We start from the raw sequence: 15,244 nt of genomic DNA, 5'->3' as shown, positions 1-15,244 counted from the left end.
AAAAGCAAAAGATTCGGAAGCCATAAAAAGGAAAAAAAAAAGGGTAAGTAAGTGAAGAAGATCGAGCTACAAACAAACTGAGAAAGAGGCTTACTGTGGCTACGGGCCTCCCATCGACCCTTTGATAGTTCCACCCAAGCACGCTCAAAGTGTGATCTCTGCAGCATGAGACCTTCAACCCATTGTTTAAGGTCCGTGATCGGTTCCGGCATCTGAGCCACAACTGTAATAGAAAAGAAATAGTGGATCAAGAAAATAAAAGGCGACCCCATATTAAAATGCTCGAAAGGAAGTAAATACTCACGACTCATATTCCATTTCTCAGGAAACGGCATGTCGGCGGCAGAAACCAGGTTCGAGGTTTTGACTCGAACAAACCGGCCCATCCAACCTTGATCACGAGTTTCATCTATAATTGAGAACGATGCTTTAGTGGCTCGACGAGCTATATTGATCAGCCCTCCTCGATAGAGTCGGGGACTATAAAGGCGCATAAGGTGATCGAGGGTGAAAAGACGGCCCTCAATTTTTCTTGAGAAGAATCACTATTCTCCAAAACGAAGGATGGATTTGGCCAAGGGTCACGTCGTATCGTTTACAAAAAGCAACGATGATGGGATCTAATCGACCCAACATGAAAGGGTAAGTATAAATACTTAAGAACCCTTCCATGTGGGTAGTAATTGATTCTTCGAGCGATGGGACTACCACGTACTTGTCGCCCCAGTTGCATTCCCTTCTTACCTTTTCGAGAACTTTCTCGGTGATTGAACACTGGTACCTCGAGACCGGCTCACATCGGCCCGGTACCGAAGAGGGTTTTTTGACTTTGAAATTAATGACAATCGAGCACCCTACCGAAACGAACTCTTCGGGACGGAGCTCCGCCGCATCCTCGCCACCGGTAGGCCGCGATGAAGAAGCGACCTCTTTATGCGACATCATTTTCGATGTTTTCGTCATTAATGAATAAAGGAAAAGAGAATTGAGTTTGTTTATGATGTAAAGTATATGAAGCAGAGGGATTTTTGAAGAAGATACTAGAGTAGAGGAAAAACTTTTGAGTAAAAAGTTTGGATGTGAATAAAAGTTTGAATATTTATAGGCCTGATGATGACGGTTCAGAACCGGTAGTGGCCGACCAACGACTGACAAACATTTAATGTCTTGGTAACAGGACCGATGGGACATTTGTCGCATACGTCATAACCGGGCTCATCACTGATGTCATCGCCCACCTAGTTGGAGTTCGGAAAATCATGTCGTTTCTCGCCATATTCCTTCCGAGAAACGAGGAGACTATCTGTATACGGTCAAAATCGATTTTGCCCTTCGTATAATTAGTCGAGATTGGAACATGACGGACCGAGGGTCGTCATTATAATATCGAGATGATATATGATGCCAGGTTATTGAGCTCAAGATTCAGGGACCGATTAATACCGAGCTCGAAGTCAATATCGAGCTCAAGTCCAAATCGAACTATGATGTGAAGTGATGTTATCGAGCTCGAGATCCAGACCGATCAATACCGAGCTCGAATCGATATCGAGCTCGAGTCAATACCGAGTTTGAGTCAATTTCGAGCTCGAGATCCAGAGATCGACCAATACCAAGACCGACCAAGATCGAGCTAAGAGACAAAGAGCCGTTATAGCCGCACCAGGGGAGAGAATCTCGGCGTGAATTAAGGAAAAACTAATTAACTAATCTATCATGGGATCCCCATTATGTATTTTTAATTATATCTAAAGTAGGATTCCTCCAATATATGAAGGGTGGCTATCATTTCTGTAAGGGACATTCAACATTGAAGATTGAGCCATCAATACACTCTCACATTTCAAAGATTATTGATATTTACACAGATATATAGCAGAGACTATCCTTTTTTTTGGGCTTTGGATATTGATTCATCTTGCTTTTTTATAAATCATTCTCTACTTAATTTCTTTTGTATTTTCATTACTTTTTTACAGTAAATATTCGATATATTTTTACTTATTTTTTTAATTTGTACCAAGTTATACCACGTATCCTTAGAACTACGTATAAATTCAACTTTATCCATTTTTCGGGTAAACAATTATATTAGATGGTCTGTATTGTTTTTAGGTTACCAATAAATACTAATCATGAGCAAATAGTGTAAAATTTATTTACATTTTTTGTTTTCAAGTTACTAATTTGAATTTATTTGATCTTTAACCAAAAAAGAAAAAGAAAAAACAAACCATCGTTACAACTCCACGGTGTAACTTTTTTTCTCTCTTAACTCGACAAAAAATAATAACAACTACAAACTCATTGTAATTTTACAAGTAGGGTCTGAGAAAAGTAGTGTGTGTGGAGATCTTATCCCTACCTCAAGAAGGTAAGTAGAGAGACTGTTTCAATAGACTCTCGGCTCAAGAAAAAAATATGAAAAAAGAAGCAATAGCAATAAGCAGTAATAATAACAAAATAACAAAAAAATTGAACCGAAAGAAATAACAGGTAATAATAAAAATCTACGATAAAAAAATACAAGATTACAATAATTTCCTCCTAATTCGACCGCTTAAAAAGAAAGAAATAGTTTCAAGGCAAAAAGCGTTGGTAGTATGGATTTGACAAATTCAAAAGCAGAAAAAATTCCGTTAATCTTCCATTATCTAATGTACTTCATCTTTTCTGTTTTGTTTTGTTTTTGTCTTTTGCGTTTGCTCTTTTTTCCAGTTTTGTTGTGTGTATTTTGGCTACCATACAAATAGCAAAGTTTAACGTTCAACTGTACTTACACGAGCATGTGTCAAGCTCGAGTAGTGAATAACAATTAATTATGGCGGACAAATAGTCCATGAGTCCAACACCCCCCTTCAAGTTGGAGGGATAACATCTGCAACTTGCGAAGAAATTGGTGATGAAGCAGCCCAGTTAAAAGTTTTGTGAGAAAATCAACAAGTTGCTTTGAAGTGGAAATATGAGAAAGTTAAATGAAATCATTAGAAAGTTTCCCTCGAACAAAGTGATAATCAACCTCAATATGCTTTATCCGCTCGTGAAAAACGGGATTTTTGGCAATATGAACAACTGCTTGGTTGTCACAAAATACAGAAATAGGATAAGAGACGTGAACACCAAAATAAGCTAGAACCCGTGCAAGCCAAGTCAATTCAGCCACCACCTTGCTGAGGGCTCTATATTTAGCCTCAGCACAAGATAGAGACACTACGAGTTGCTTCTTAGACTTTCAGAGATTAAGCTATCACCCAAAAACACACAGAATCCAGTAACAGACCTCCTGGTGTCCGGACAGGCTACCCAATCACTGTTTGAATAGGCTGAGATAGTGAAATCAGAGGAGTTCGAGTAGAATAAGTGAAGATCAGGTGTACCCTTGAGGTACCTCAGTATATGTAGAGCAACAAACATATGAGGGACTCTTGGAGATTGAAGAAACTGACTAAGATGTTGCACCCCAAAACAAATATCAGGCCTAGTGCGGGTTAGGAATAACAACTTTCCAACCAGACTCCTATATCTCTCAGGTTGAGCCAATAGATCACCATAATCAGCTTTCAGTTTGGAGTTTAAGTCCAAAGGACAAACAACAGAAGCAACCTCTAGACAATCAAATTCCCTCAAAAGATCAGATACAAATTTCTTCTAATTTAGAAGCACACCACCAGGTAAAGAAGAAACCTCAATCCCCAAAAAATAATGAAGAGTGCCCAGATCTTTGTTTTTGAACTGGGCATCCAGAAATGACTTCAAAGTAGTAATTTCAGCAAGATCATCCCCAGTTAATATTATATCATCAACATAGACAACAATGATAACCATATGACCAGGAGAACCCTTGATAAACAGTGAGTAGTCATTAAGAGAATGAGTATAACCTCTAGAGTAGAGGGCTTGAGAAAGCTTAGCATACCATTGCCTCTAGGCTTGTCTCAAGCCATAGAGGGACTTTTTAAACGACAAACTAAGGTAGAAGAGGAAGAAGATGGGGCAGTAGTGACAGAAAGACCAGGAGAAAGCTTCATATAAACTTCCTCATCCAAATCACCATGTAAAAATACATTGTTAACATCTAATTGAAATAAAGACCAACCATTCTAAACTGCAACGACCACCAGACACTTAAAAGTGGACATATTTACAACAGGGGAAAAAGTTTCATTAAAGTCTACCCTCTATGTGGGTGTCACCCCCTAATAACAACCCTAGATTTATACCTTTCGATAGTGCCATCAGCCTTATACTTAATCTTATAGACCCACTTACAACCAATAGGTTTCTTCCCACCTGGCAATGCAACAATGTCCCAAGTGTGATTGACCTCTAGGGCCTCAAACTCTTTCCTCATAGCATCCTGCCAAGCTGGTATAGGTGCAACTTGGGAATAAGTAGTGGGTTCAAAAGTAGCAGGAGGAGTTAGAGTAGTGATGCAAGAGAAGAAAGGTGGAAAATGGCAAACATAATCAGTCAAGTAGGGAGGAAATTGATGAGTTCTGTTAGACCTTGTGAGAGGGCCATCAGCAGGAGGAGCTGTTGTAGGAACAGTGGAAGGAATAATAAGTGAAAGAGCTGAATCACAAACAAGAGAAGAAATAGGATCAGAGGGAAGAGAGGGTGAATCATAAATAGGAGAAGAAAGTGAAGCAGGAACAAGAGAAGTAAAAGCAGAAGTGGGAGGAACAAGATCATGAGTGGGAGAAGTAAAAGGAACAGAATCAGAAGGAGAAGAAGGTGGTGGGAATGTAACATGGGTTTGGGAAATAGGGGAGGAAGAAGAAAAGGGGAAGACATCTTCATGAAATACCACATCCCTGGACACAATAAACTGCTTGGTTTCTAGGTTATAAAGTTTATAACCCTTCTTGGCAAAGGGATAACCAAGGAAGACACAAGACATCACTCTGGTTTTCAATTTGTCCCCACGAGCAATAGGTACGGTAGCATAAGCCAGACATCCAAAGGTTTTTAAGTGAGAATAAGAAGGAGTTTTATTGTAAAGGACTTCAAAAGGTTACTTATTGTGAAGAAGCCTAGATGGAAGTCTGCTGATGATATAAGTTGCTGTGAGCAAACAATTCCCCCAAAACCTAATAGGAGCCTTGGATTGGAAAAGCAAATCTCTACAGGTCTCAAGTAAGGTTCTATGCTTCCTTTCAATCACCCCATTTTGTTATGGTGTATGGGGACAAGTAGTTTGATGGATAATACCATTGTTAGAGAAATAAGAAATGACAGAATGGCTACCCCCAAGTTCTAGGGCATTGCCACTCCTAATTGTTTGGATAGTAATGTGAAATTGAGTTTTGACCATGGCCACAAAAGCTTTAATAAAGGAAAATGCATTACTTTTGGAACCCATTAGATGAGTCCAAGTAGATATAGAAAAATCATCAACTATGGTTAGGAAATATCTAGAACCAGAATGTGTAGGAGTGTGGTAGGGTCCCCAAGTATCCACATGTATGAGTTGAAAAGGATGAGTACTATGAATGGAACTATCAGGGAATAGGACTCTGGTTTGTCTAGCCATAGGACATATTTCACAAGGAAATTGTTGCTTAGAAGATAAAGAGGAAGATATAGCATATATGCCCTTCATTCTAAAAATAAAAAGAACACGTCAAGTCTTTGGTGCCAAATAATGTCCATTTTATTCAATGCAACTTCATTATAAGGTGGAACATATTGAGACAAAGCATTTTGAGAAGAACTAGAATTACACAATGAAGAACCAGAACTAGGATCAACAATACTAGAAGGTAAAGATGGAAAGCTACATGTAGTAGGCATAGTAAAAATATTTTGAGTTGAAGAAGAAAATGCAGTAGTAGGGCTGCTTATCGGGCGGATTGGCCGGTTATTTACTCTTAACGGTTTGGCTTATCGGTTATCAATTTTTAAATGTATTAATCCGCTAGCCACCCGATAAGATATTGGGCGGATTGGTATCGGTTTAGCTCTTATCGGGCGGTTATCATGCGGTTTATCGGGCTAATTCAATCTATATTGCGTGTATTAATTGTTTGCTGACCGTTGTGACTCAAAATAAAATTCCTATGCTCAACAGACTACATTCCAGTCTATAAAATACCATAGATGAGTCCTTTACATACCAAAGCAGACTACATTACAGATGAGTCCAGAATACATGTCTTTCCTCCGCTCACAACTGCAAAGGAAAAGTCAATGCTCCCTGATTAATTTTGAAATGATAAAATTCCAGTCTATATTCAAAGTGAGTCCAGAATACATATTTTAAAATGATTAATCCATAAATGAGCAGACTACACAGAAATGTTTGGCCTGCAGCTAACGCCTAACAGTGCTTGAATTTCTGCAACTTCAAAGTTCAAACAATAGCTTAATCCATAAGTGAGTAGATCCCTGTAAAAAATATGCATACACCAAATTTCAGCATTAGGCAACGAAGTAGAGACCGTGATAAATACTACTGTCTTGATTCTTGTTTGATGTTTAGATGACTTTTCTCATACATATATATGGATATAAATAAATTATATATATTCTTAACAGGTTAACGAATTATCCGTTAAGAAAATTGAATAATGCGCCCCCAAACCGATAAACTATTAATAAAAAAATTTTAATATGTTTCCCGTCCGTTAAACCATTAACCCGATACCAATAAGCCATTAAGCTTCGGTTTCGATTCGATTTTCGGTTTCGGTTTGGTTTTGAACACCCCTAGGGGAGACCCTGTCGAAGGGAGCCATGATATGGTATCACAACTTACCTCCTAATTATATTGACTCATTTGCTAGCAAGAGTCAGAACTAAACTGTGCTATGCATCTCAATAACAAAACAAGTTTGTGCACAAAAATCAGATTATGTTTAAAAAAAGGAATGTAAAGAACATCAGGAAGAATAATGGAAGGATATAAAGAAAAAAACCCAATGCAAGTAACTTTAAATTTATATTCATTAGAAAGTGTGACAAGGTAAGGAATAGAGAAAAGTGTAATATTGGTTAGAAAGTCCTTGTTATAAGTTATGTGGTCAGATACTCCAGAATCAATAATCCATTTATTAGGTGAGGACTGACTCAACATGTAAGCTAGAGAACTAGTCACTACTTTGGGAATGAGCACATTACCAATAAAACTGGCAGAAGCCATGAGGTCAGACTGAGGTGCAGAATCAGATACATGTGTCACGACCCAACTGGAGGGTCATGACTAGCACCCGGGCCATACTTGCCGAGCACCAACGTACATTTTATCTAACCTTCCTTATTATCTTTAAGGGCCGACAAGATCAATATAAATAGTAGACATGGATCATAAACATCCAACAATGAAAGATAATGTCATGAACATACATAACATGGGACGACAAGACTGTCAAGAAACTATATATAAGGTACGAGCTACCATGCTGCCATGAAAGACTATACAACAAAAATCAGCCGACAAGACATTCTAAACCATACATAAGTCGACACCTGTCTATGAGCCTCTAAAAGAACATAAATGCTACAACATTGCCGGAACAGGGCCCCGACATACCCATAATGTCTATAACAAAAATGCATACCAAGACCATGGCAAGTCCGGAGAAGGGATCTCGCCAATAACCGCTGAACCGGATAGCCTACTGTGATGGGGGAGCTGCATCTACCCGTCTATCAGGACCTGCAGCATGACATGCAGCGTCCACAAATAAAAAGGACGTCAGTACGAATAAAGTACTGAGTATGTAAGGCAGGAAAGCATAAGTAAGAACAGTAATGTAAACAGGAATAGAGAATATACAACCTGTGACATCTGGGTACCTCTGAGGGCTACTGACATGAAATATATGATACATACATATATATACATAAACTTTTAAAACATACGCCTTTGTGGGCATCACCATCATCATATCATACCCGGTCGTAATAGGCTCGGTAAAATATACCCGACCATCATAGGGCTTGATAAAATCGTACCCGGCCACGTGGAGCTCGGTAAAACCCAACTGATCAGTGGTTGCACAATAGGTGCCATACCCGGCCGACTATAGCGCGGCTCGGTAGAGTAAAATAGATACATATATATGATACATGCTGGACTCATTGGAATCACATTTTGAACCTTTCGGAGTGACGTAAGGTCGGTATCCTTCGTACACGTTATTAGGATTAACTCTTCATTAAGAATCTTATAAGAATCAGGAAATACCAACAACATTGATAATATAAGAATAAGAGAAGTAACATCAATATCAATCGTTTCATAAGAAGGGCAGCAATGTAAGTACTGCTAGCTTCTAAGAGTAGAGTATCTTTGGGAGCTCGTTCATTACATTATGTACAATCGGAGTCGTGCAAAAGAAAGAAGGGGATAGCCTCACATACCTTGTATATACTTTACCAATCTCAAGCTATGCAAATGTCACGACTCCTTAGTCTACAATAAGACAAATGACACTATCATTATCATTTAAGCGTCGTAACTATTATGTATCGACCGCAACCTATTTTACGATGAAACGGACAGAACCTCCCCTATTTATATGACTTCCCACAAGTCAATACAATCACCAAACAGCCCAAACAACATCATTAATAATCATATTGAGCCTCCAAAACAGTCCACCAACCAATAACATTACTACCAAGCCTTTCGATATATATTTCACAAGTTCTAGCTTCAACGACTTAGCTGCAACTTGGATAATCTTAAATATATATACAGTAAGAGGTTCCTTACCTTTAAACAGAAAGAACAACTCTAATTTGACCTTAATTTTCCACGAAATATCCCTTCAATTCTGCCACAAGAACAAGGAAGCGAAACTAGCAATTAATTCGGGTTTATCGGCACTAGAATTACTTTAGAAGACTTGAAATCACCTAGGGTTGATATTAAAAATTTGAAGGTGTATTTACAGAACATAAAACACTTAAAACAACCAACCACACAAGCTGGAACAACACAAAAATCAGTAACAACAAGAAGAACAAGAAACTTACTAGCGCCACGGGATTCCCGACATTTGATTTGTGTTGTTTGCACTTTGTTTGGGTCTTGGATCATGAGAGAACCTTGAGAGACTGTTTTTAGGGTTATAAGGTCTGAATATACTGAAAAATAATGACTTTAAACGGGATTGAGGTATCTTATATATGTCCATATATCTTAAACCGCCTTTGTGGGCCCCATAGAGAGCAGCTTGGCGCACTCTCGCGAAAACGCGAATATCTCTCTATTCCAAGATCGTATCGACAAATGGTTTAATGAGTTAGAAACTAGACTCATAGATCTTCAATTTGATAGGTAGATCACCCCATAATTCCAAGCACATTGGGAGAAAAATGCAATAACATTTGACCTAAAGTTTAAGTAAAATTATAAACGTAAGTTGCGACAACTTTTATCGACTTTTATTTCATAACTCGTTTGATTTCAAGACTTATGATACGGATATTATATGATTCAAATAAATTAAAACATGACCTCTTGGGACAGTTAATCACCTCTAGTGTTACCCGAAAATACGGGTTACAACATCCTTGATTCGTTTAACTTCAAATACTTGTTAACCACTCTTATACACCCTTGTATCGTTTAAGACCAATAGGATTAAATTCTTATCATCTCAAAGATAATTTCTTCTTGGATTTACGTCGACTAACTTATGACGTGATCTAAGGTACGCGAATGTGGGTTGTAACAACATGAGAATATTGTAAAAGAGCCATTAACTGAGAATATTGTTGCTTGGTTAAACCAGGTACCAATGAACCTTGTGCATCATTGTTAGTAGTTCCACCAACAGAAAGAGAAGGAGAATTTGTACAATCATTAGAAGAAAAATCTATTCCAATAGTTATATTTCCTGCAATTTTCTTCCCTTTGGTGAATTTGAAATCAGGAGGGAAACCATAAAGCTTGAAGCATTTATAAATTAAGTGTCTCTCTTCTTACAATATCTGCAGAATATATTCCCTTTGGCTTGATCAAAGTTCACTTTTTGGACATATTGTCTCTGAGTGTTGGAACAAGGAGGCTTATAATTTGTGTTGGGACTAGACTGATGGTTGATTTTGGCAGTGAAGGCAGCTGAATTAGGACCAAATTGAGAATTGGAATTGATCTGCCTCTGCCTTTCATCTTGAAGAAGAATGTTATATGCACTGTCTTGTGTTGGAGGTGGTTGCATCATGAGCAAGTTGCTCCTGACACTAACATAGACTGCATTCAGTCCCATGAGAAACTGATGAAGTCTATCCTCCTCCTCCTCTTTGAGAATACCTTCCTTTGCACCACAAGTTTAGTGATTTCCATGACTTTTACGAACAACTCTCAATTCATTCCACAATTTTTTTAATTTGTTAAAGTACGAGGCAATATTTAGGTAACCTTGATAGTAGAGGCAAGCTCTGTCTTAATTTCAAAGTCTTTAGTTCCACTTACAATCTCATATCTTTTATTTAAGTATCTCCATATTTCTTCAGTTGTTTCAGAATACTGGACACTATCCGCAATATCAGGAGATAAAGAACTTGTTAACCATGAAATTACCATGTTATTACATCTGTCCCACTGCTTAGACTCGATAGAATTATCAGGAGGTTTAGGCAAACTACCATCAACAAACGCAACTTTGTTCCTAGCAGACAAAGAAACAATGCTACTCCTTTTCCAACTCCCAAAATTCGTCTCAGAGAAAGGAACTGGTACAAGTGAAATACCAGGGACATCTGAAGACTAAACAAACAAGGGACTAGAGGGTTTGGGAATCGATTGGGATTTGAGAAATTGTATTAGGGTTTATGTAAGAGAGAAGAGAGAAGAAAAGATCTTTCTAGATCTGATTTGGAGAGATTGACCCCGGTGGGGCTGATCCGGGTTGTACCTTCTTATTATATAGGGCCCAAAATATAAAATGACTAATACAATATAAATCTAAACAAACTAACTACTAAAATATAAATGGGCCACTTCCATAATTACAATAGGCGCAATTACAAGTAAAATAAATAGAAGGCTATTCTGATCAGTCTTTCTTTTTGGTCCCAGATACCAATTAGTCCATGAGTACAACATTTGTCTCATTACTTCCATTATTATGTGGTATGAACAATTACTACAATCTTGAAGAATTAGTGACAACAAATCATAAAATACACGAATTGTGAGGCAAACTTTTGAAAGGCAACCTGAGACCTGTTGCAAGTAATTTTATATCACGTTCAACGATGGCAGAGGGTGTCAAAAGACAGTGTTATGTCGCAACTTGCAACAGTTTCTCTTTGACAGAATCTTTGAGGCATTGTGATTCATCACTCAAAGAGATACACAGTGGAACGACACTAGATTATGAAAGGTTGTCTTCAAACGTGTTATGACATGGTTTTCGAACTCAAATAACTGTTGGCTATTTCTTGGGGAGAATAGAAAAGCCAACAATTCTCTATTAGTGGAATTGTCGAATTGCAACTCTGAGGCAATAAATAAGGAAGAAAATGGTAAAGACCGGGTTCTATTTTCTTAACCTTACGTATTATTTATTTATGAATTTCTATCCTTTGTTTGTTTTTTTGTGAAATTTATTCTTATAGGATAGATGTCTATTATGTGATGATTCATATTATAAATTGTATGCGTGATTTGAATAATATAGTTTTAAAGGTTAATTTTATTATTCCTTGACCAAATAAAAAATATTTAATTTGGTAACATGCATAATATATGTGAAAGATTATTTTCAAGGTTGTAAGACATGAATTAGGTTTACACTAACTCTTGGAAATATTTTGAGATCATGAACATAATATATGTAAAGGTGTACATATATTTGTTTGATTAGCATAAAAGATCAAACTATTTAAAAATTACTCCTATAATGGTTTAATTGGAAAGCCATTTGAAAATAAAATCAAAATACTTGTGATTTTATACCCCTAGTTTGGAGAGTAAAGTCTTTGTGACTTTCGACTCAATTATCGGAGATTAAAGATTTCGTGACTTTCTACTTTGGATAGAGATTAAAGACTAAGTGATTTTCTACTCGTTTTGGAGATTAAAATCTTAGTGATTTCTACTCCAATTTGTTATTCGGTTTGAAGATTAAAAACTTTACTGTTTATTAGATTTGGTATCAGATATTACTCGGTTAGAAGGTTAAAAACCTTATCGTGTATTAATTCTGGTTAGGTCAGATCGGTTTGAAGATTAAAAACTTCACCATTTATTTTGGCTTTGTCGTGACACAAATAACAGTTCTTGTGGTTGGCTCTACAAAGTAATAGGAGCGGCGAATATGAATCTCCTTTTGAAGAAATATGTTTGGAATATGGCATTATTCACCAAACGACTGCCCCTTACTCACCGCAATCTAATAAAATTGCAGAAAGAAAGAATAGAACATTAAATAATATGATAAATACCTTGTTAATAAGTTATAAGTTTTGGTTTACTTCAGAACTTGTGGGAGAGGCTATTCTTATAGCTAACTGAATATTCAGTCAAATTCCCCATAGCAAAATGCAATCCATTCTAAATGCAAAATTGAAGGAAGAAAACCCAATTTAAAAATTATTTTAAAGTGTGGGGGTATTTGACTAAAGTGAAAGTTCCAAAACCCAAAAGGGTAAGGATCAGACAAAAACCAATTGATTGCGTTTTCATCGGTTATGCAACAATTAGTAAGGCATATCGTTTTTTGGTTCATAAATCAGAAAATCTCGACATTCCTATTAATACGGTAATCGAACAGATAATGCTAAATTCTTGTGAATATTTATCCGTGTAAAAAGAAATGTGAGTCGTCTAGTTAAAAATCTAACCGACCTCGGGAAGAAGCAAAGGAAAGTACGGTTAATAAGAAAAACCCAAGTCGTAGTAAAAGGACAACTACTTTCTTTGGACCAAATTTTCTGATATTGTTGTTGGAAAATGAGCCTCAACCGTTTAAAGAAGCAATGTCTTCTTTGGAAGCATAATATTGGAAAGAGACAGTCAATAGAGAGATAGAATCCATATTAAGTAATCATACTTGGGAATTGGTTGATCTTCCTCCATGAAATAAACCTTTGGGTTCTAAGTAGATTTTCAAAAGGAAAATGAAAGCTGATGGTACTATTAACAAATATAAGGCAAGATTAGTTGTCAAAGAGTTTAGACAACGAGAAAGTCTTGATTACTTTGACACATACTTGCTGGTAACGAGAGTTACATCTATTCGGGTGTTAATAGCGTTAGCCGCCATGTATGGCATTGAAATCCATCAGATGGATGTGAAGACAACCTTCTTAAAAAGAGATTTAGCGGAAGAAAATTATATGGAACAACCTGAAGGGTTCGTGCTTCCCGGAAAAAAGAAGAAGGTGTGCCTAACTTAATAAGTTGCTTTACGAATTGAAACATGCACCCAAAATAATGGCATATGAAATTTGACCAAACAATATTATCAAATAGTTTCAAGATCAATGAGTATGGAAAATATGTTTACATTAAGAACACTCTGAATCAAATAGTTATTATTTGATTATATGTGTATGATATGCTGATGAAATATTTAAAATGTGGGGGATTTTCGCTTATGCATGACAAAAGCTAATGTTAGACGTAATGTCTAAATAATATAATTTTTGAACCCCACCAAGCCTTAGTAGATATTGATATAATAGTCGGTGAATTCATTACTTGTTCAATCTTAGTGATGACTAGTTGATGAAACTACCAATTCGAAGTTTTTCACGTGCCTTTCCAGAAATGATGTATTCTTTCTTGAAACATTTATGAAAGGGAGTCACCTAGAAGGTTGTGGATTTTCATGAAAAGATGTGTTTGTACATTTTTGTATGGACATGACCGTTCATGAACAGATGTATTAATATGCTGGTCTATATTATGGTGAACCGACGGATGAACATGACCAAAATTCATTGCAAGTTGGATTTATTTCATGAATGAAGGTGCTATAATTTGCATATCATATAGACGTATGAATAAATAGCATACAAATATTTGAAAATGGCGAAGTGGTTGCGAAATGTATTATATGTTAAAAGGTTGTGGCCACAATTGACGTCAATCATTCCAGCTATTGTTATAATATATTATTGCTATATTAAGTGTAGTCAATAATCTGATATGCAATAAAAAGTCGAGACCTATTATTCTATGACATAAGGAAGTTCCCATTGAACTGTAATGACAATGAAATTAGTTTTGAGATATTTGAAATATACTCAAAATTATGCTTTGCACTACAATAAATTTCTCGCGTTAATGGAGAGGTGTACTGATGCAAATTAGATTAGCGGTTTAGCTGTGTATAAATCCACAAGTGGATATATTTTTACAGTCGGTGGAGGCTGAGGAGCGGTATCTTGAAAATTATCCAAATAAACATGCATTGCTCGCTCTACAATAGAGGCTGAGTTTATAGCCTAAGACAAGGCCGGTGAAGAAACATAATGACTCAGGAATTTCTTAAAGATATTCTATTTTGGCCCAAATTAGTGGCACCTATATACATATATTGTGATAGTCAAATGGCAATAGGAAGGGCTGGGAGCATCATGTATAACGAAAAATCTCGTCATATACAACGAAGACATATAACCGTTAGATAACTACTCTCTAGGGGAATTATCATAACTGACTACCTGAGGTCAAGTGATAATGTGTCATATCCAATTACAAAAGGACTAACTAGAGAGGTAGTTGAGAGATCATTGAGGGGAATGGGACTATGGCCGAGGACAAGTCATTGTAGCGGTAACTCTACCTAGAAGACTGGAGTTCCTAAGATCTAGGTTCAAGGAGATCAAACAAAGTCATTAATGACGGTTCAACATTGTCAAATAAAACTTTGGTCCATTCTCGTGATGAAGACAATGTTAAGTACCAAGGATAAAACATTAAGGCTTTTTAGTGGTTTCTATGTTTGATACGGGGTATATCAAATAGTGTATTTATGGGATAACACATTTAGAAATCACCTATTTAGGTATGAAGTATAAGCCGCTTCAAGGAGGATTTTGTAAGGCCAATTCTCTATGCACTTATGAAATCAGGCGGTGTTCATGGCTGAAACGAACACAACAATGAGAACCAAAGACGGTTAATGATTGATTGTGTGACTTATGGTTGTCTAGGAATACACCAAAGTTCGACGGTTCAAAAATATCAAATCTACTGATTGACCGAGTATATCCGATATAAGTTCACTACGGAAAGTTCAAAGGGAAACCTACTTATCCAGATGCAATTAATCCTTAC

At 36.8% G+C, this 15,244-nt stretch overlaps 1 protein-coding gene across 1 annotated transcript; it reads right to left on the bottom strand.

The window, feature by feature from the left end:
* Positions 1-3,210: 3,210 nt before the first annotated feature.
* Positions 3,211-4,900, bottom strand: LOC142177332 (uncharacterized). The gene is made up of 4 exons (XM_075245807.1): positions 4,270-4,900; positions 3,969-4,075; positions 3,714-3,840; positions 3,211-3,605 (listed from the first exon to the last, which is right to left on the bottom strand). Exons 1-4 carry the CDS (start codon positions 4,898-4,900, stop codon positions 3,211-3,213), a joined length of 1,260 nt encoding a protein of 419 aa, XP_075101908.1.
* Positions 4,901-15,244: the final 10,344 nt, after the last annotated feature.

Source organism: Nicotiana tabacum, chromosome 23, assembly GCF_000715075.1.
Source record: "Nicotiana tabacum cultivar K326 chromosome 23, ASM71507v2, whole genome shotgun sequence".
In the NCBI taxonomy this organism is placed as follows: domain Eukaryota; kingdom Viridiplantae; phylum Streptophyta; class Magnoliopsida; order Solanales; family Solanaceae; genus Nicotiana; species Nicotiana tabacum.
This window is presented reverse-complemented; position numbering and strand designations above follow the sequence as displayed.